Genomic DNA, 20,470 nt, shown 5'->3' on the forward strand with positions numbered 1-20,470 from the left:
ATAATATTCATGTGATTTTGTGGTGGGATTTTTAGCTATGTGATCACATGAAAGCTTTGTGAAATTCACATGGTTTTCATCCATCAGATATGTGATAAATTTTTTAAGTGTATATTAATACTAGACTTACATTTGAAAAGGGCGGAATTCCAAAATCATGATTTCGAGAAAATCGCTTCCGAATTTAGATGGACTACAAATTATTCCCATTTGCTGGATGATTTTATTAGCTTGACATATAGTTAATAGTGTAATCTATAGTGATAATGATTATAATCATGCATCACTAAAACTAAAAAAAAAATTTCTTTGTGATGAAATTGAGAAGAAAACATCATACGCCCCGATAATTTCTTACATGTTGTTACCCCCCGGATCTACCACCCTTTGACCTGCCAACACTGGTGATACGCCGTGGAAATACACCCTCGGGATTTTTGGTTTGTTGTTCCGCCTTGGTTCTTCGTTCGCAAATTTTGTGAGAGTGGAATTACGCCCGGAGATTTTTTTTTGGTCTTCTTTTTGTTCGTTGTTTACACGTGAAATATCAATCGGATGCATTTCAAATGAATCGGGCGTGACTAGATAGGCTACAGAATCAGTACGTTTGGCATATTAAAACAATCATACGCCTTCGTTTTTGATGATTTGAAATGATTACTCTTTTCGTGTTTATCAAGTAGTTTGTGAACTACTCTATGTGTGGTAAAATATGGTTTGTTTACATTTTGGCTCTACTGCCCCTTTCAAATGTTAGTCTAGAATAACGGGTTTTAGCTCTAGGCTACGATTGTGATTACGGAGCAGTAGGGTGCCATGCATCCGGAAGGCATGACATTTCTACCGAGGATAAAGAGCGATTAGATTTCTTGGAGGAACATTTTCTTCATATCACAATTAGTGATGTATGGAATGTGGAATTGATTGAGAGCCCGAGCAAAGTCTGAGATCAAATTGAAAACTAAATTTGATGTTGTGATTTCGCTGATAATGATTACTCAGGTTGCTGTTGTTTTGGTCGTTCTAACGGTTAAAATTTCAAAATTGAAAGCAAAAAAATCTTTCTGTGATATCACATTGAAAACTATATCTGCTATCAGTGAGAGCAAACTGAAAACTCAATTTGATGTCCGTTTTTCCAGTTGATAACAAAACAAGTATTCAATTTGATGTTATGCTAAAGCAATGAAAACAAACCCGCAACAACATATTTTGGAAGAGCAAATATACAGCAAAATGAAAACAAAATTTGGTATCATATTTGTCAATTGCGTAAACTGAAATCAAATTATGATTATAGTTTGATGTTGACATCAAAACTTGGTTTCGATTTGCTGTCATTTTGATGCTAGACTTTGCTCGGGTTGATACCAAATTTTGTTTTCAATTTGCTGTACATTTACGCTTTAAAAGTATGTTGTTGCGGATTTGTTTTCATTATCTTAGCATAACATCAAATTGAATATGTACTTGTTTTGTTATCAACAGGAAACAAAAAGAGTTCTAAATAACTCATTCAAATTTCAAACTATTTCCAGCTTACACATTCCATATAATTTTGTAGCATCGTGGCCATCTCAATCCAAAAAACATCCAACCACCAACCTCAATCTAATCATTGTCCCTTCCCATGGCGATCATGTAGCCTGCATGTGGCGAGTCAGCCATTACCCCTCCTTTACTATCGGCCTTGGATTGACTTGCGCTCTTACTGCCCCACCCTGCGCTGCAAAATGAAAATGAAAATGAAAGTTTGATCAGCTGAGTTATGAATTCTATTGTTATGACGTATGAATTGAAAATTTCCATACTACTTCCTTGTGGCGGAAAATAATAGGTGGTTCTTATGGAATTCTTAAGCTGTTTTACCTCAGTGTAGAAAAACAGCATGTGTTTATGTAATATTTCAAAAGTATGTATCAAATTATAGAGTTAATCATTAAAACCTCAAATGTGCCGAAAAGTCACATGGGACAGATATGCGTCCATCGGCAGATTAGGTCACTTAACATTCATGGCGACTGGAAGCGATAGTAACGATTAGGTATACCTACTTGAAACTGTAACGGGGGAAACAGTAGGCTGTGGAGTTTTGACGAGAAAAGTTGTTTATTTTATCAAGATAAACAACTTTGCCTATGTCGTCAAGTAATCAAAACGCCATTTTAATGCATTAAAAAAAGTTATAGAAAAAAATACATGTTCCACTAAAATGATGAAATCTCAAAAACACCAAAATATACCTCTCTCAAATTTTGATATTTTGTTTATCGAGTATTGCTTAATTTTTGCTGAAAATGTCAGGTTGCGATTTTTTTGCGCTTTTGGAGATATTAAAGTTCAAAAATGGTTGTTTTTTTCGGTTTTTAACAATATCTTTAAAATTTGAAGCTTTAACCAGTATTTTTCTTCACAAAAGTTATTAATTTAATGCATTTGCGTAAGAGAAAAATATAACATTGTATGGTTGTCAGCAAAAAACCCGAAACAGAAAGAAAAAAGCATATTTTCGACATTTTTTTCTTTAACTCCATATAACTCGGAATCAGTAGGCTGTGGAAATTTGAGTTGTATTTTGTCAAGGCAAACAACTTTGCCGAATACATCAAGTCTCCAAATCGTCAGAGAAAGAAGTTATATTGTGGCGCCATCTTTGCGGAAGAGTTTTGAACTATTTGTTTATATCAATAGATGGTTCTTATTATGATGAAAAACTTTGCCCAAGACACCAAGTCGCGGAAATTCTTCGTTTCGGAGTTATTAATTTTGCTCCGCTAGATTGCATTTCTGGCCCAGTGTGCACTGTGCGGAGTGACCATCTCCTTGACGGATTGCCATTGACTTCTTAGAAGGTCTCAGTAAAGACTCAGTTTTATAAATCTGAAAAAAGTGTTCACCTTTCCCCACCCGAAAATTTTAAAAGCAGAGGTGTGACAGTGACAGGTACTCTATGTTGCAGTCTGTGAAAGGGATTTCTAGGTTTTTTCGCCTGCACTGTCCTCTGTGAACAACTAACGGAAATCAATTTATAAGTAATTTCCGGTAGATGTCACCGCAATCAACAACAGCATAGTTGTAATTTCCATATAAACTTCATAAGGTTTGTGCCAAGTCAGTTTATTAATAAATTAGTTCAAATTTTGGGAGGCTAATCCTCGGGCTAATCAGGACCCAATTTGGAACCGTTTGAGCACCGTGGGAGCGAAAATTTCCAATTTTGCATCAGCCAAATGAACACCTAAACTTTAAAGCCCTACAGTAAAAGCATGGACGTCTGTCAAAAGTTGTTCCAATCGACCCGTCAAAATTCACCGCTTTCCTCGATTGGAACAGCTTTTTCCAGTTTTGTGGTGACAGTCGTCCATACTTTAACTAGAGGGTAAATTAACCTAGCATGACACTCTGGCCCATAATTCCCCTAATTCTTCACGCCTCGCAATTTTTTCTTGATATCCAATTAATACCCATGTGTCTGTTTTTCTGCCATTCTTTTCAGATCTCATCCACTTACATCCCTCCTTCGTATAGGACGTTCAACAGGAACAAGACTTGTGCGCGTTTAGGTCTTTAGTTAGCATAGCTAGTTAGTTCGGTTAAGTTCACAAATCGCAGGCCATTATGCATTTCAAGGAAGTCTGCAACCGACGGTGTATTCTGACATCGGGTGGCATCATTCTGGTGGCGTTCGGAATATTCTTCACCTTCTGCTTCCACAACGTCTTTCGGGACATCCTATATGAGGTAGGTTCATTGAATTCATTACGTTAGTGCACCGATTCCCAACGTACCTACACTGAGTAGGTGAAGGTAAGGTTGGAAATCGACGTGATTCACTAGAACATTCGCAAGATGAGACGGCAACCGTCAGCTTTAATTATCGGCTGTGACACTGATAAATTAACCCCTATCAATGAATGGCCAAGTGTGTCACACTGTGTGTCTACTATTAAACGATATACATCTGATCTCACATTCGAATAGGAACTGAAACTCCGTCCCGCGTCCCGGGGGTACGACGCATGGGTCACACCGCCGTTTCCACTGTCGATGGATGTGTATTTCTTCAATTGGACCAATCCGGAGGATTTGAAGAACCACAGCACCAAGCCCATTCTGGAGGAACTGGGTCCGTATCGGTTTACGGAGCGACCCGAAAAGGTGGACATCGTGTGGCACGATGAAAACGCGACGGTTAGCTACAGGAAAAAGAGCGTCTACTTCTTCGACGAAGAAGGAAGCAACGGCTCGCTGGACGATGTGATTAGCAGTATCAACGTCGTGGCTTTGGTGAGTACCCATCCAGAATGTTCACTAATTGAGGTTTCGTTCCGGTCCAGAGTGTGTCCTACCCTTGGAATTCCAATTGATGAATGTGTAAGATTTTTTTTCTCATGTCATGAAGATGATCGCGATCATGACTTGCATGTTGTTTGGGCCGGTCAAATTCCGCTGGATTTGTTTGGTTACGCCTTAGTCATTGAGCCCCAATGACGTCGAAGTCGTAAATATAGAGAAATAAAACAAGCTGCCACATCACCGCTCTAATAGCGAATTCGTTTATTATCGGAGTTGGATCGAAACCGAACTTTTTGTCCTCAACCAGAAGTAGGTTTTAAAAACAATCGCTCAAGCTGACGTTTGTCAGAAAATAAGCAGACCCGGTCCAGGAAATGAATCATAAACGAATTCGCTATGAATTAGGTGCCGAAAGTAAAAATTCCATTGGGAAACCATCCTTATGACGACGAACATAGGCCAAAAGAACGCTGTGGCATTTCGCGGAAGCACTCGGGCTGTGCGTTGTTCTTGCGTCACTCGTGTCAACAACACTTGAGCGACATTGGGCAGAGCTCTGTCTATCTACACCCGCCTACCTGGTGCCTGGCGAATCTTTGGGTGGTGTTTGCGGTGTTTGTTATTGTCATCATCGGTTTTTTGTTTGTTCCTATTCGTCACATCGAATACAGATTTTTGTACACGAAAAAAGTTGGGACTCCCTTGTTTATTTCGTTACCGTAAGGTACTGTTACAAGTTTTACCTTAAGGAATTAAAATAAATAAACGGGGTTCCAACTTTTGTCGTGTACATACATCTGTGTTCGTGGCATCGTTGATTCGCCACATGTTAGCAGATTACGTTTTTGCCTAATTAACAAGTGAGTTAACAGGTTGCTGCAGCTTACTTACGTGTCGTTGTGGTATTGATAGTTTTGTTTTTGATCAAAGTAGGTACCTATAAAGATTACAGCTTTTGGGGAAGATAGGTATCATGTAATGGGAATCGTGCGATTATTTTTTTATCTTTCATTACCATTAACGACTTTCAGTAAAATTAATTGTTTTATAGAAAAGTTAGAAATACAGAGTAGCAAAGCACACATGATCGGAAGAATACATACGTATGATTTCTCAAGATCTGTGTCCGCAAATTTTCTCAAACACATGTGTCCTTCCGATCATGTGTGCTTTGCTTCTCGGTATCTTCTAAATTTTCCATTAATCAATTATATCTAATGCTAATTTACTGTCCCTGGAATTATTTTACTACCCGGGTAGCCGGTTTTGAGGTGGTTTTGACCTTTATGGGTGGAGAACGACCAAAGGAGACAGCAAAGCGACGAAATGTTTCAGAATTGAATGTGAAAAAAGCAATCAACAATCGCAGGATATCCTATGGGGTGTTTACATCTGTGCGGATTTGCTAGCGCTAGTGTACTAACCAACTAGCGCGAATGTCAGTTGCTCCTAAAATCTCATGCTGGTAGACGCTGATGCCCTGTTTACATTATTCTACTGAGCTGTTTTGCTAGCAGCTAGCCTATAAGCGCTAGTGAAATAGCACGAAATAGCATAAGTGTAAACACCCCATTAACAATGTGTTTATTCGCGGACAAGTAAAAAGTATTTGGGGTCATGTGGCAGTTTGGCCACCTTGAGAAAATCATCACTAATGATACCAAATTCAGCGAAAAATTCGAATGATTTTCAACGAGATACAGTCAACTCTCCATAACTCGATAATTGAAGGGACCATTCGATAATTCTATATCGATCTATAGAATTGATAATATTTTTTATTTGTTCTAGCTTAATATCTGTTTCTATTTATCCATATGAATTCGGAAATGGGTTCCAACCATTTATGGAAGTCTTGAGTAGTTAATTCCATATTTTAAGCCAATATGAACAAAAACAGGTATATAGGACTGTCTATTTTATTTAATTAAATTTAACTACAATCAGAAACGATTAAATAGGAATGAGATTTCATTTATCGCACAGCGGGTGTTACTTCAAGAATGTTTTTGATCACTTCTCTGGCACTTTGTGGCACTCTCGTCTTCATTTTGATGAAGAGTTTTATTTTCCGCAGACATTTTGACATGTTTTGTGAATACTTTTGAGGACATATGAAGACACTTGAGGACATATGAAGTATGAAATAGATTTTGGATTCATATTTTAAGCAGCTTCTAAAAAAATGGTTATTATGAGGAAGAGTGTAACCAGGTTTCCAAATAGAGGGAGCACAATCTCGAATGAAGAAATCATATTTCAAAGGAGGAGAAATCTGTTGTCTGTGTGTCTATTTATCAATTTTATCTAGATGAACGCGTCAACGCGTCGGTACTAATGGATATTTTTGGTAGCTATTGTAAATTTAGTCGATTACTGAATTTCTGTATGGGCCTGAATTAGGGGCATTTAGGCCAGCATCCTAGTAAAAAAAGTCTGAAATTTAAATTGTGTACATATTTCGAAATATCGTGAGATTTAAAACAACTCAGATCTCCGAAATTCTAATGCCCAAGAGTTTCAAAGAAATGTTTGAGTTCAGCATCTTAAAAATTTTTAAAATACAAGATCCCTAAAATGCTAAATCTTAGTCATTTGTTTTATTTTAAATTAGCGATGTTAAAAAGTCCAGCATTTAGAATGAATCCATCTTCGAGATATTTATATAAGATCTCAAATTTTATAAGTTAAATCTTATCTGAAGCATCAGAGTCCTAATTTTTTCCAAGTCAGATTTATCTTAGAATCTTCCACAGGATTTGTTTAAGAATGTCTTTTAAAATAATCTAAGAAATCCATCTTGCGACTCCAATTTTCGTCGATTTCGTGCAATCGCACAAAGTAATACCACCATTGGACAGAGAAGACCATCTCCAATCTATTGGTAATGTCGAATGGAATTATTGAGTTTTTGTTTGCGAGAAATTTACGATCCAAGTGAGGAGGGTCGACTGCGGATAATCGAGTCCGAGCTGCTGATTATCTCCATAACACTCTAAAAGTAATCTAAAGAATTCTCCTGAAATTTGAAAAAAAATGTAACAAATTCTCCTCAGTATTCTTCTGATTCTTTTGGAATTTTCCTCAGCATTTTAATAGTATGCCCACAAAACTTCGATGGAATTATTCCTTAAATTATTTTTGAAATCTTCTAAGAAATTCCTCAAAAAAAAAAGCTCTAGAACCCTCATGAAATTCCATGATTTCCACGAATTCCATGAAACTTTCATAGGAATTGCATTGGAGTATTCCATGAAATTCCTTTCAGGCTCTCCTTGGAAATATCCACAGGATTTCATTGGAATGCACATTAAATTTATTTTGCATTTATCCGCAGAAGTTCCGCCAAATTCTCCTCATAATTCTCCTGAAATTAAAGCCAGAACTACCATGGAATTTTCTTCAGGATTCTGTAACTCTCTTCACAATTCCTAGCGATTATTCCTAGGCATTCACTAAGTTTTCTCCTCTTCTCTCCTGAAATCATACTCCGATCTCCCGTTGAATTTCTTCTCAGAATTCAATAGACCTTTTTAATGCACCACCAACGTAGAGAGCACCACGTGAGTTCGAGAGGAAACGTCAACCAAACCGTTTGTTTACATCAGAAGAAGGATTTTTCACAACGCAAATTAAAGCATTTTGCCATCTTCCATCAGTAATTGTCTTATTTTACGATTTTCCACAAATCTGAATTGATTTGCACCTAAACCACCGACAAACCGACTTGAAACTTAAACTTAACTCTTGATCGCGAATCCATAACGGCCGACTCAAATGTGCAGCGATCCCATCTGTCAAAACCATAGAAATGTTTTATCTAGATAAAAATAATTTGTCCGAAATAGATTAGACACGAGCCAACTCATAAATTTTGAACGCGTGTTCGTGGCTAGGATAAATATTTTCCGCGAACACGGCGGCAGATGTCAGTTTTGTGCTTTGATCAGAAATTTCTTTGTAATTTGTATGATCATTCATGTCGGTTTGTCGGTGCCTAAAATATTCACTCACAAGAAATCCGAAAGATCATAACCACTAAGGCACTATTGGAATTTTGCATTTTTCTCATCAAAAATATTGCTGAACACTAGCAGGATCCTTCCAAAAATGATACAGAATTAAATTTTTCAACTAAAGATCGAGTTTTCAAGCATCTCAGATGAACCAATTTATCAGGAAAAGTGAAAAAGTGTTCCGCTTCCAATGTCTCACGGCAAAAAATTCTACTCACAACACTCTTTTTTAAGTTCTCATATCCACCACCAGAGGTTGAATCGATCGCTTAGTTTCTATTCAAAATACGTATTCGAATGCTCTAAGAATACTACTCAAAAATTGAATTGCAGCTCTTCTTCAGAAATCAAAAGGTCCGCACTTTCTGCGATTATGAATAAACTAATTTCAAATTTGGGTCGTTCTCATTCGCCGTGTAGAACTTTTTGACGTTTAATCGGCGCACACGAATGCCCCATTTAAATTGAAGGAATGCGAGCAAGAGGGAAACAGATTAGTGGGAAAACAAACTGTCATGACTGGATTCATGTGGGTTCTCTGAACTAGAAATATTGGCGTTGACGGCACCGCCGAAAAATCGTCTCTTCAAGCCAAGATTGACAGTTACTTATAAGAATTTTCAGTGGAGTGAAAGGATAGTACGAAGTCCGCCATCTTTCACGCACAGTCTGACATTTGCTTATGGATTTTACCATTGGAGTAAAGAGCTACAGAGTCGCCGTCAACGCCAATTCAGAGGGAGAGATGGCGGAGATAATGTTTTGAGCCAAATAAATTGTCAAATTTGATCACATGCGTAGTAGAAATTCTGCTTATCGACCGGGATTTTCGTTAGTCAAAGCTCTCCACCAGATCCCGACACGTTCTCACCATATGCGAGTCAAATAAGTTCAACCCGCTGTCCTCATATTTGGTGGTAGTATCGATACAGCGCTACCAATCTGATAAAGCTTGCGCTGTTTCAAAGCGTTGAGTACAAAGTACTTGAGCAGCTTCTGTTAGCAGACTCTGACCTTGACATTCGTGAGAACAACATTTTGACCAGTGGGAAATCCATCGCTGGGAGGCAACGTCCCGAGCGAAGGTTGAACGCGCCCAAAGAAGCTTATAGAATGGCGTCATGGGCAGGCAATGGGGACTACTAGGCTTGCCCTCTCTGATAAACCACTGCATGAGAGAACCAAAGATCTAGTCTAGCAGTGATAGTATCACACTTGTTACTCCTTTAATTGAGAGCCGCGTCGTAGTACGCTTACGTATAGGCACTGACGTTGGGTGCGATACTGGCGGGTTTGGCCGCAAATCACTCTGATTTTATTTATTTTTACGCAGATAGATTTATTTGGGTTTGCAAGGGAATTATACTATTGAAATATTTCAGAAAGTGCCCAACGGTGCTCCTTCTATTTGCGTGACAAGCTTTCATTGTTGTTTTCATTGAAGTATTACTCAGGAAACAATGTTAAACATCATTTTTGTACATGGTATTGTAACTAATCTTATATGTGCTTCATTTTGATTTGGGATAAGTGTTTCAACTATGGCTCGAGATTTCCACTGTAGTGTGCTTCTATTGTGACATACCCATATGTATTTTTGTGGTGCGACATAGTGGAAACGTGAGAGCGTAATTGGAGCATATACCCTATATAATTTAAAAATCAACTAGGAAACTAACTTCAAAATGCAGCATTTTAGTCACATGGGTCGAACTAAGATATAATAAATAGGTATAGGTCAAAATCAAAAGTACTTGAAACACGTTTAATTTTAGATTACAAGCACAAGTGCAGGTACTTAATAAAGCATGGGTTATGCTTGATTAGGTGAATTAGAGCTTTTAATAATTTATTAAATTAGACTAACGAGATATCATAATCATCAAATGAACTTAAATAAGAAACTTCAGAAAGTCTGACATTAAGTAGATTAACAAAAGAATTAGGATGCGGGGGTCCGCTTAGGGAGGCAACTAACCTTTAAAGTTGTAGAATAAATCTTCTTATTTAGTCTTGAACTTTAAAAAGAAAACGCAGGCAGACCAATAGCATTTAGCAGATTAACAAGGAGAGGAATAGTTTAGGAAATAAGTAAAAGTAGAGCTATGTGACAATTAATAGCTTTTAAACTTTTGGAGGTATTGTATTCCCCTGAGTTTGTTGTACTCGATTACTATATTATTCTCTCAATACGTGAAATCTCTTACATATGCGGTTGAAGCATTTGAGTTAACTTATTTCTTAGTGTTCAAGTACTTACATTTTTAAACAGCAGTCAATGTTAATCTATGAACTAAACCATACGTAAAATCGATCTTTCCTTATGTGGTATTGATGCATGTTTAACTTTTCGCGGCTGTCGGAATCAACGCGCCTACATCTACGGAGCTTACGCAGAAGTGATTCGCAATGCAGTAGAGCTCACAAAAAGTTTTTTTTTGAGCTTCTGTAGTATAGAATTTGTTCGGTACGGTCGCGAAATCTTGAAATGATTGATACGTGCGGTAAAATAACTATATTGAAACAAAGCTCAACAGTAAAATAAGTAGAATATTTAGGGAGGAAACCAAAATTAATCAACTTGCCAACATAGGCTATCACATTTATTTTGGTGGCACTCTTTAAATGATAATAAGCCTTTTTTTTCGCTTCGGTTGTCTCGCCCGGCTTTCGGAATTCGCGCGGTTTTCGTAACTTACATAATTTAGATATTTCGTTCGAAACGGATTTACTTATTCAATCGGTTTACTACGCGAATGTACCGTGCCGATTCAAATTTCGGACACTTAAACTCGAATTTCGGACACTTTTAAAAGTTGATTATCTCGGTCGAATATGATCCACATGTCTTGTAAATTTTAAATTTTTTTGACTAGTGCCCTCCACGATCATCTAACATTATTACTTTGTTTCTAACTGGATGTAATATTTAATTAAAAATGAAAGTGTCCGAAATTTGAATCGTCCGAAATTTGAATCGGAACGGTATCTACGCGCACACGTCACAGCATTTTTTCTATAATTATCTTGAAACAATACATAAAGGGCGAACACGAAATTATTGCGACACCGAAAATGTCGTGCCAATTTTCTTATAATGTTTAGAATCAAACCAAAATTTTAGGGTAGTTTTATATAGTTTCATATTTACTTAAAAAATCAAAAGAAAAGTTAATCGATGGAGCCTTGAGCGTAAAATTGAACGCATTTTCGCTTGATGCCCTCCATCAAAGTCTTTACAGTGTCATCCGGTACCAGTTTCTCAGTTTTTTTTTTCATTTTCTTAACATGTCCTTCTCGTCTTTGACTGTCTTCTTGCTCTTCCGAAGTTCCCGCTTCATTATTGCCCAGTACTGCTCCACCGGGCGCAGCTCCGGACAGTTTGGCGGATTCATGTCCTTTGGAACAAAAATGGACAGAATTGGCCTCATACCACTCCAGGACACTTTTAGAATAGTGGCATGATGCCAAATCTGGCCAAAATAGCGGAGCTTCGTCGTGCTGCTGCAAGAACGGCAAAAGGTGCTTCTCGAGGCACTCAGATTTGTAGATCTCGCCATTTACTGTGCCCTTTGTCACGACAGGCTCACTCCTCAGTCCGCAAGAGCAGATGGCCTGCCAAATGAGATATTTGGAGGCGAACTTCGACATTTTCTTCTTCTTAAATTTGTCGTCCACATCGAACTTGCTCTTGCCGGTGAAAAACTCCAACCCCGGAATTTGCTTAAAATCGGCTTTTATATACGTTTCGTCGTCCATCACACAGCAGCCATATTTTGTCAGCATCTTCTCGTAGAGCTTCCGTGCCCGAGTTTTAGCCGTCGATTGTTGCCGCTCATTGCGGTTTGGGAAGTTCTGTACCTTGTATGTATGTAGTCCAGCTCTCTTCTTTGCATTCTGGACGTAGCTCTGCGACATGCCGATCTTTTTAGCCAAATCACGGCTTGAGACGTTGAGATTTGCTTTAATCATCCGCTTCACCTTTCCCTCCGTCTTTTTGTTCTCCGGTCCCGGTTTTCTTCCAGCTCCTTTGCCGTGGTCCAACGTCAACCGCTGTAACTCCACTATAACGTCAACTGTAAACTCTAGAGGGAATTTATATCTGTAACTGAAACCAGTTCGATTTTGTTTGCCAACCTGGTTAAAATGTCATATTCAATTATCTTGAAGATAAATCGTCCAGCTCAAACCTTTGTAGGGGTAAGAGGTGGGACCATCATCATCACTTTATTTCGAACAGAATACTTCTTATCGCAGATCCTCTTGAGTAGCGACACCTTCGATGTTAGTGTTGCCTTCTCGTAGTGTCCTCGTAACAGGTTCCATGTCTGCTTTGCCGTCTCACAAACCTTTGTAGACTACTATTTTTTTTACTACTACTATTAAATCAAATATCAAAAATCCATCATCACCATCGTGGTGAACAAAATAGTTTTTGCAGTGCTACAATAATTATTAAAAAGTCGTTATAACAGCTATCCATACAAAATAATCCGTTAAAAAGAACTTCGTCAAGATACATAATTTGTCAATTCATAAAAAAAAATCACTGGATAACTGTTCAAAAGACAGTTTTAACTGGTGAAATGCAGTGTCTTTTAAATTCTGTAAGTGTTGCTAAACGTTTGATATGTCTAGGCATCGAATTGAAAACATTTATTCCTTTATAATATAATGAATTTTGTGAAGCACAAGTCAAGAAATGTGGTGTTCTTATTTCAACCGCGTTTCTAGTATTATATCTATGAAAGTCACTTCCTCTTTCAATTCGATCACACAAATATCGAGGCAGCATACCGTTAACTACTTTAAAAATGAACACCATAGTCAAATATACAATTCTTTGCTTCACCGACAACCATTGTAAGGCGTCTAACATCAAAGTTGAGGAAGTGAATCTATTACATCTCAAAATCAAACGCATTATTTTATTCTGCAAGCGCTGTAATCTCGATATTTGTGTTGCATTGGCCAGGAGTTTTTCGAGCGGCTGACGGTGGCGGGCCAGGAATTGAACCAGAGTCTGCAGGTGGCCATGATACTGCGCAGCTTACCAGATTCGTTTAATACTTTAACTACGGCGCTGGAGAGCAGAGCAGACGACGAGCTCACTCTGGAATTGATTAAATCCAAGCTAGTAAATGAGGTGTCGGAACGCTGTTCCGGAGCTCGTTGTGAATCAGTTCTGAAAGTGGATATGAGGAAGCAAAAGATAATGTGCCATTTTTGTCAAAAGCCTGGCTATACGCAAAAGGATTGTCGCGCAATGATGAAACAAGAAGGAAGCCAGAGCAAGTCTCGTAGTCAGAGTGAGAAGCGGAATGCTCCCAGGGTGAAAGCGGCTCTTCAAGAAACCCGGAGCGAAGTGGAGCTGGAATACTCCTTTGCGGCAAGAAGCAACATGAACCTGGTAACTGCGTGGGTAATCGACTCAGGAGCAACCTCGATTTTCGACTGCAATCTACGGGACTTTAGGTGGTTCGCAACCCGTAAAAATGCTTATTTGCAGCTACAATACTGCAATACCTTGCCCTCGCGGTTAACATAGCATTTCGCTGTGTTTCAGAAAATTGTGGCACCTGTTCCAAACTGAAGTGAATTAGTCAGACTAGTGACTTCCAATGTCCAATTTTACATTAGTGATATAGGAAGATCAGTTACACCAGCGAGAAATATCGCTATGATTTTTAGTCGTATACGAGGTTGTATGTACAATATGTACCCAAGTTCTTCTACTCCACCCAGTGAAATAAACTAACGATATTCATAAGATTGACTTATGCTTTTTAGCCACAAGAAATCGGTATGAATTTCGTGAGTGAACGCCACTTCCACTGTTTGAAGGGGCATGTGCGTGTGTGTGTGTGTGTGTGTGATGGTACCGTTCCTCTGCAAACAAGTGTTCTAAATCGATCCTTGAATAGCAATGTTGTATAATAATTGTTATAGTGCATCATCCTGATTCAACCCATCTTAAGTACTGAATGAGCTCGAAATCTCATATATAACCCATACACATGACTTCGATCCATCAAGCACTGTATGACTTAATATAAGTAGAAAACTATGTCCTAGCTCAATATAGCAAAGCTCAAGTCGCTTCACTAAATGGTACGTGAAATCAATTAAAATATTGTTAGTCTGCAAACTGTATTCCTAAGATCCGCCAATGATTTGAGGAAGGAATCCTCCAACGGCCTCTATCCGTGAACTACTAGTACGACTCTACAAGAATTGTGTTCGCGAATGCCGTCTTGTGACAGTCATCATAGCGTCATTGTAGCGGCACCTTTTGAGTTAAGCCATCAGTGTCACTCCTTATTTAAACCTCTCCAACTCAGGAGATCTTTTGCTTCGATCATAGTCACCACTCTCCTTCTATCGAGCACATCTTCAGAGTGTCACGTACTGATACATATTCATCCTGGATGCAATCCTCCTGTACCTTTACGGGTGAATCTCCGATTTCACATAGCGCTGCGTCAGATAGGGATAATCAAAATTGAAACGTGCATTCGCTCATTAAGAAAAACTTGCTAGGACTTGCTGAGGTTACCACATACCATTGTGTATTTTCCCAAGTGTCCCATCTCTGGGAGAAACTTCAATAAACAAGTAATTTGCGCTTTAGTTCTACTTTTTTTGTCGGTTCAACGGCTATCTTTTGCCACTAACATCCTCTTACTGAGCGTACCGTCAGTGAAGGAGTAGTTCCTTCAATGAACGTTTTATACTAGTAGGTAAACAAGGTTTAGTGACGTCCCGAATCACCACCACTCTTCACCGGGTGTCCCGCCTCGTGACAGAGTTATTTATTGTTCCTATGGGCGTCCCACACCATAAGGCAACTGTTTCAGTGTTCGTCCCGAAACACTATCAACTCTTCACCGAGCTTCCCGCCTCGTGACAGAGTCGTTCATTTCCTCGGGTGTCCCATACCGTAGCAGCTGTTTGGAATCTACAACGCACACCAGTCCAGGCACCGAAAAAAAATCGTGTGCTAAGATTATTTACCAAGAAGAATTCAAGATGGCCGTCCCAGCTCATTACGCATGCAAACACCCTTCGAGTGTTCCACACGATGGATTTTTCTTTTCAAGATTTCGTCCCTGCAGCCCGTTGAATGCTTTCTGCTCTTTTTTTTTCCCGTCGAGCGTCCCACCCGACAGAGGTCCAGCGTTCATCCCGAATCACTTGAACAAAGCGTCCCACTTGTACTAAGCAGATTAAGCATACGTCCCGATATGCAGTTATTGCACGTCCCGACATCCAATGCGAATAAAATTAATTTAAATAAAATAATGGAGCTATCTCTTTTCAACGAACGTTTGCTTCTTCGTTTTTCTATGATAAATCACGTGACATGCAGGTCATTTGCTTGGGTTCAGCTTTTTCATAGCAAGGATCTTGAGCCTGGATTCTTTTCCAGAGATGCAAGATGGCCGTCCCAGCTCATTGTGCATGCAAAATCTTTCTTTTTTTTTTTCTTTTTCGAGCGTCCCACTCGATTGAGATTTCCTCACTAAGCGTTCGTCCCGAAGCGCTGTAACTTTAGAGAAAAGAATCCTGCCATCGATTTTTCACTCGTGGCGGCATCATCTTATTTCTGGCAAGAAAAAAAAAATCAAGCAACTTACCATCAATCCTGCTTTCTCGCTATCTGGACGCTATTATCGCATGCACGCACTTTATTTAGGATTTCATTTTTTTTGTTCTCGATATATTTCACTTTTTTCGCTTTCCTGTGATAGGCGATTCCCACATAAAACAGATCGTTCGTCAAGCCTTTCGAAAAAGAAAGCAAGATGATCGCTAGCAGGATCGCCATTGTGGAATTTGTAATTCCACTCTGGGGGAATCGTCCAACGCAGGAGCTTAACCATGCACGACCTACTCCGGCGACGGTCGACCTACGAAAGAGGAAGACTGAAGCAGTAGCAAGCTGTGATTGCCTCTGCCGAATGTTGAAGTCGAATGAATGGATGATGTTCATCCATTTGACACTTAAACGAGGGATAAGACATCAAGGATATCCGGCTACGTTAGGGTGTACTCCACAATGAGCATGAGCATGATTGACCGCCCGGGATATATCCGGGAGCACATTCTTGATGCTTATTTTCCTCTCGCAAACCCGTCGTCGTCGACGGGAACTCGGTGAGCAATTTTGTGATACGGAATTTTCACTGAAATAAAAAACCGCGAATTCACGAATTTCACCATACCCAACTGCAAAACGCGTTCAGACGCACTTTTGGTACACTTTCGATATCAGATTTTCATCACTCCGACTATGAATGGAAAACTTTACAAGGAGGAATGTCTCCAGAAGATAATTTTGCCGTTCATTCAGTCACACGACGGTCCCGTAAAGTTCTGGCCCGACTTAGCCAGCTGCCATTACAGCAGGGATGTCATTGACTTGTATAAGCAGAATATTGTCGATTTTATTGAAAAGGATATTAATCCATCAAATTGTTCAGATTTTCGTCCCATCGAAAAATTTTGGACAATTATCAAGCCTAATTTGGAGAAGCGGTGGAAAAAGATGGCAGATAAGGTTGACAGTAACCATAGAGGTAGCCGAGATTTGTAGATGGTGAGCAACTCGTGAATCGCTAAAACAATTTTTCTTCGTAGGTGAAAGCAACCTACATCTCAGCGTTCTAAATGATGACCAGGGTAAACTCACAGTTTTTGAAGACGTGGAAGGTTCGGTGCAGCCAAGTCTGTGGGGAAATTTCTGTGTCTATCGGACATTGGATACTCTTGAACTTGAAGCTTGGCGAAGAACTTTGGATTCGGATGACCTATAGACCTTTTTGACGTTTAATCGTCTTTCTCTATCTAGCACACATGGATCAATGGACGGTATGTTTTCCCACTAATCTACTGTGCAGTAGTGTGCGCCGATTAAACGTCAAAAAGCTCTATACCGACAACGTACAATCTTCTCCTACAAACTTTTCATCCACGAACTGGCGACAAATTCAGTTCTCTATACGATCAAAAAGTTGGTATCATTTTCATAATTGTCGATCAGAGCTCGGATCAGAGAGATCTTCCATTCGACGATTGCGGAATGTTACCGTATATAATCATGAACTCGAACAGTTTCTTCCCGTGTGATAGTCGGTAAAGCACTTGGACCATAGAGGCATAGAGGTACCTCTACTAGATACCATTTTATATGAGGGGGTTAGAAGGAAAGGGGTGTAAGTGACTTTGATCGATCGACTTTCTTTTTTGATAACCACAGCTTTAAAAACAGATTTTTGGCTATTTCTGCCACATAGTTTGATAAAGGAGGTTCTAATCTAGCATCCAGAATGGCACACGAATGTCGATTTGCCAGGGAGAGGTATGACTTTTGAGAAATCATCGAGAGAAGTGATTGTTTACAAAATCTGTTACGCCCCAATTCTATCTAGATTTCAGCGCCCAGTAAATATTGACAAAAAAAAAAATAATAGTAGGAGTAACCACGAGTAACTACTATGACCGGCCTGGTTTTGGATAAAGTAAATTGGGTCTAATTTGTCGCACCTTTTTCCACCTTTTAGTCGGCGGCAAACCGGGCCCGCAGTTGGGACTACATCCGCCGGAAGGGCGTCTCCATGGGACTGAATCTGTACAATCAGGACGTGTACGTAACGAAAACGGCCGGCGAGCTGCTCTTCGATGGCTACGAAGACGACATGGTACTGATGGGCAAGCAGTTGTTCGACGCCAACGAGGTCCCGTTCGACCGCGTCGGATGGTTCTATACGGTAGGTTGTGCTGAGCTATTGCAAGCAAACATTATCTCAATACGAAAATATCCCTTTACATACAGCGCAACAATTCAGCGGATCTGATCGGCCACTACAACATCCACACGGGAATGGACGACATCATGAAGATCGGTTCGATGGCTCAGTGGAACTACAAGTCAAGAACGGACTTCTTTGCCGATCACTGCGGGATGCTGAACGGTTCGGCCGGAGAGTTCTACCCACCGAACTTATCCAAGGACGTACCGATTCAGCTGTTTACGCCGGACATGTGCCGCAGTTTGCCGCTGGACTTTGAACACGAGGAGGTAGTGGCCGGAATCCAGGGATACAAGTACGCCGGAGGTCCACGGACGGTGGACAACGGGACGACGTACCCGGAGACAGCTTGCTTCAGCAACGGAGAGATTGTGCCGTCGGGTGTACTGAACATTTCTGCTTGTCGGTTCGGAACTCCGGTGTTTATGTCCTTCCCTCACTACTACGGAGCGGACGAGTACTATCTGAACCAGGTGGAAGGACTACAACCGAACAAGAGCAAACATCAGTTCTACATGACGATGGAACCGGTAAGTGTTGGGCGGGGTTTCATGTGGATGATTGATCATTAATGTATGAATTTAACCACCTACAGACAACAGGTATTCCGTTGGACGTTGCCGCCCGATTCCAGCTAAACATTCTCATCGAATCACACCCGGATATTTCGTGAGTATAGCATCATTCTTGGTTCACATCCCCTGGCCCACTAAAAGGCCTTCATTTCCCTCTCTTTCAGCCTGTACGAGGGCGTTAAGCGGGTGTTTTTGCCGGTGCTGTGGTTCGAGCAGCACGTTACTATGAAGCCGGAATTTACCGGTGAAATCGCCCAAGCGCTGAGTATACCCACGACGGGGCGCATCTGCGGTATCGTTATGATCGTCTTCGGTGCCATCATGATCGCTTGGACCCCGGTCGAACGGTTAATGTTCCGCCAGCGACGTCGGGGCACGGTCACCGATGCCAGCACCGAGAAGGTACTGCTGCATCACAATCTTGCCAAGACGGCCATCCTGGTGTCGGAGAAGGAAAAGGAAGCAGCTGCGGCTATCACGATCATCGAAGCGCATCCGCTGATCGAAAGCAAAGCCGTCCGAATGGGTAGTCAAAACGGAACTACCAAGACGTGAGCAAGTGGCAGCTTGGCCCCGTAATTCTACCAAAAAGAAAGACTTTCCTTCCGCCGGCTATCGAGCGAATGAGGGGGCGGATGAAATAATCCAGTTCTCTGAATTTACCATTAAGTGTGTATGAGTGTGCATGCGCTAGGAATTATAGGAATCCCATTGACTACCTACTTGTAGCGGCAGTCCGGAGCCGTGATCCGGAAAGCAATTACTATTCTTAATGATACAGGGTGAACAATGATTCCTCGTGTAGTTTTAAGGCCAATTTGTGTGGCTGTTCTGTTCCAAAATCTTATAGGCTAAGTTTAGGTATGTAGGTGTCCATAGCTAAGTGCCGTCACCGGAAACAAAGTGCCCGACTTTGACATAATCATGCAAACAAGTGAATCAAAGACAGACCAAAAGTACCACTTTCTCCAGAGGAGAATATTTTTTTTGCAAGGAATGTGGTTTGATGAGTGTTGAGGAGTCCGATTTTTTGACATTTTTATTTTGTAATAAAACAGATATTCCAATTTTTTCTCAACGACCTAAAGTCGCTGGGTAAATGATACAAAAATAAATTGTTATACATATAAGCAAAGCACCTACATTTGAGATGAGCTAGATAGCGATTACAATAAATGCAATTACATTTATTCAACATTATTTTCAGGGATGTGACCCTATATGAAGTAGCCCTGATAATTAGCAGATAAAATCTGAAGAACAATTTCAACAGCTTCTTCACCGTGACGTTTAAAGACCAGTTTGTTGTTAATGTCTATGGTACAGTTTTGATGGGGCCGGTGGTGGGGCGTCTGACCGTAACCGTAACCGTAACGATCCATACAACAATATTTAAGGTCCATACAAAAAACATGACAAAGGGGGAAGGATGGCTTGAAAATGGGCGTTTTGCGTGTCGTAATTAATTGACGTTCCCTATATAGAGAATATGTTTTACTTTTCTTTCAAAAAAGTTGGTGGGCGTTGGCCAAATTTGGATTGTTCAGATATAATCCTAAATAGGTCCTAGATTATCCTAGATACCTCAAATCCGTGCTCTGTCACAATGTTTCGTTGTGATTAATCAACTCTCAAAGGGGTAAATATAAAATTTGGGGTGAATTTGAAAGAATTTGGAGTGCAGAGCGCACTGCCCACTGGACGATTCTGAAGCCTGACCAAGTGAGTATGGGTATGGGTTTATTTGATTGAACGTCATTTCCAATGTATA

The 20,470-nt window shown here is 40.1% G+C and overlaps 1 protein-coding gene across 2 annotated transcripts in view; it reads left to right on the top strand.

Annotated features, from left to right (window-relative positions):
* The window catches only part of LOC135698963 (protein peste-like), a 51,404-nt gene extending 31,874 nt beyond the window's left edge, over positions 1–19,530 (top strand). For both annotated transcript variants that reach the window (XM_065219127.1, XM_065219126.1), the window contains exons 2-7: positions 3,497–3,741; positions 3,982–4,287; positions 17,876–18,082; positions 18,148–18,654; positions 18,720–18,793; positions 18,864–19,530. In XM_065219127.1, the coding sequence (XP_065075199.1) occupies positions 3,619–3,741; positions 3,982–4,287; positions 17,876–18,082; positions 18,148–18,654; positions 18,720–18,793; positions 18,864–19,254 (1,608 nt within the window). In that variant the 5' untranslated portion in view covers positions 3,497–3,618 and the 3' untranslated portion in view covers positions 19,255–19,530. The remainder of the gene's footprint in view (positions 1–3,496; positions 3,742–3,981; positions 4,288–17,875; positions 18,083–18,147; positions 18,655–18,719; positions 18,794–18,863) is intronic.
* Positions 19,531–20,470: the final 940 nt, after the last annotated feature.

This window comes from Ochlerotatus camptorhynchus, unplaced genomic scaffold, assembly GCF_037179485.1.
Source record: "Ochlerotatus camptorhynchus isolate MF236.1 unplaced genomic scaffold, CSIRO-AGI_Acam_v1.1 ptg000099l, whole genome shotgun sequence".
Lineage (NCBI taxonomy): Eukaryota > Metazoa > Arthropoda > Insecta > Diptera > Culicidae > Ochlerotatus > Ochlerotatus camptorhynchus.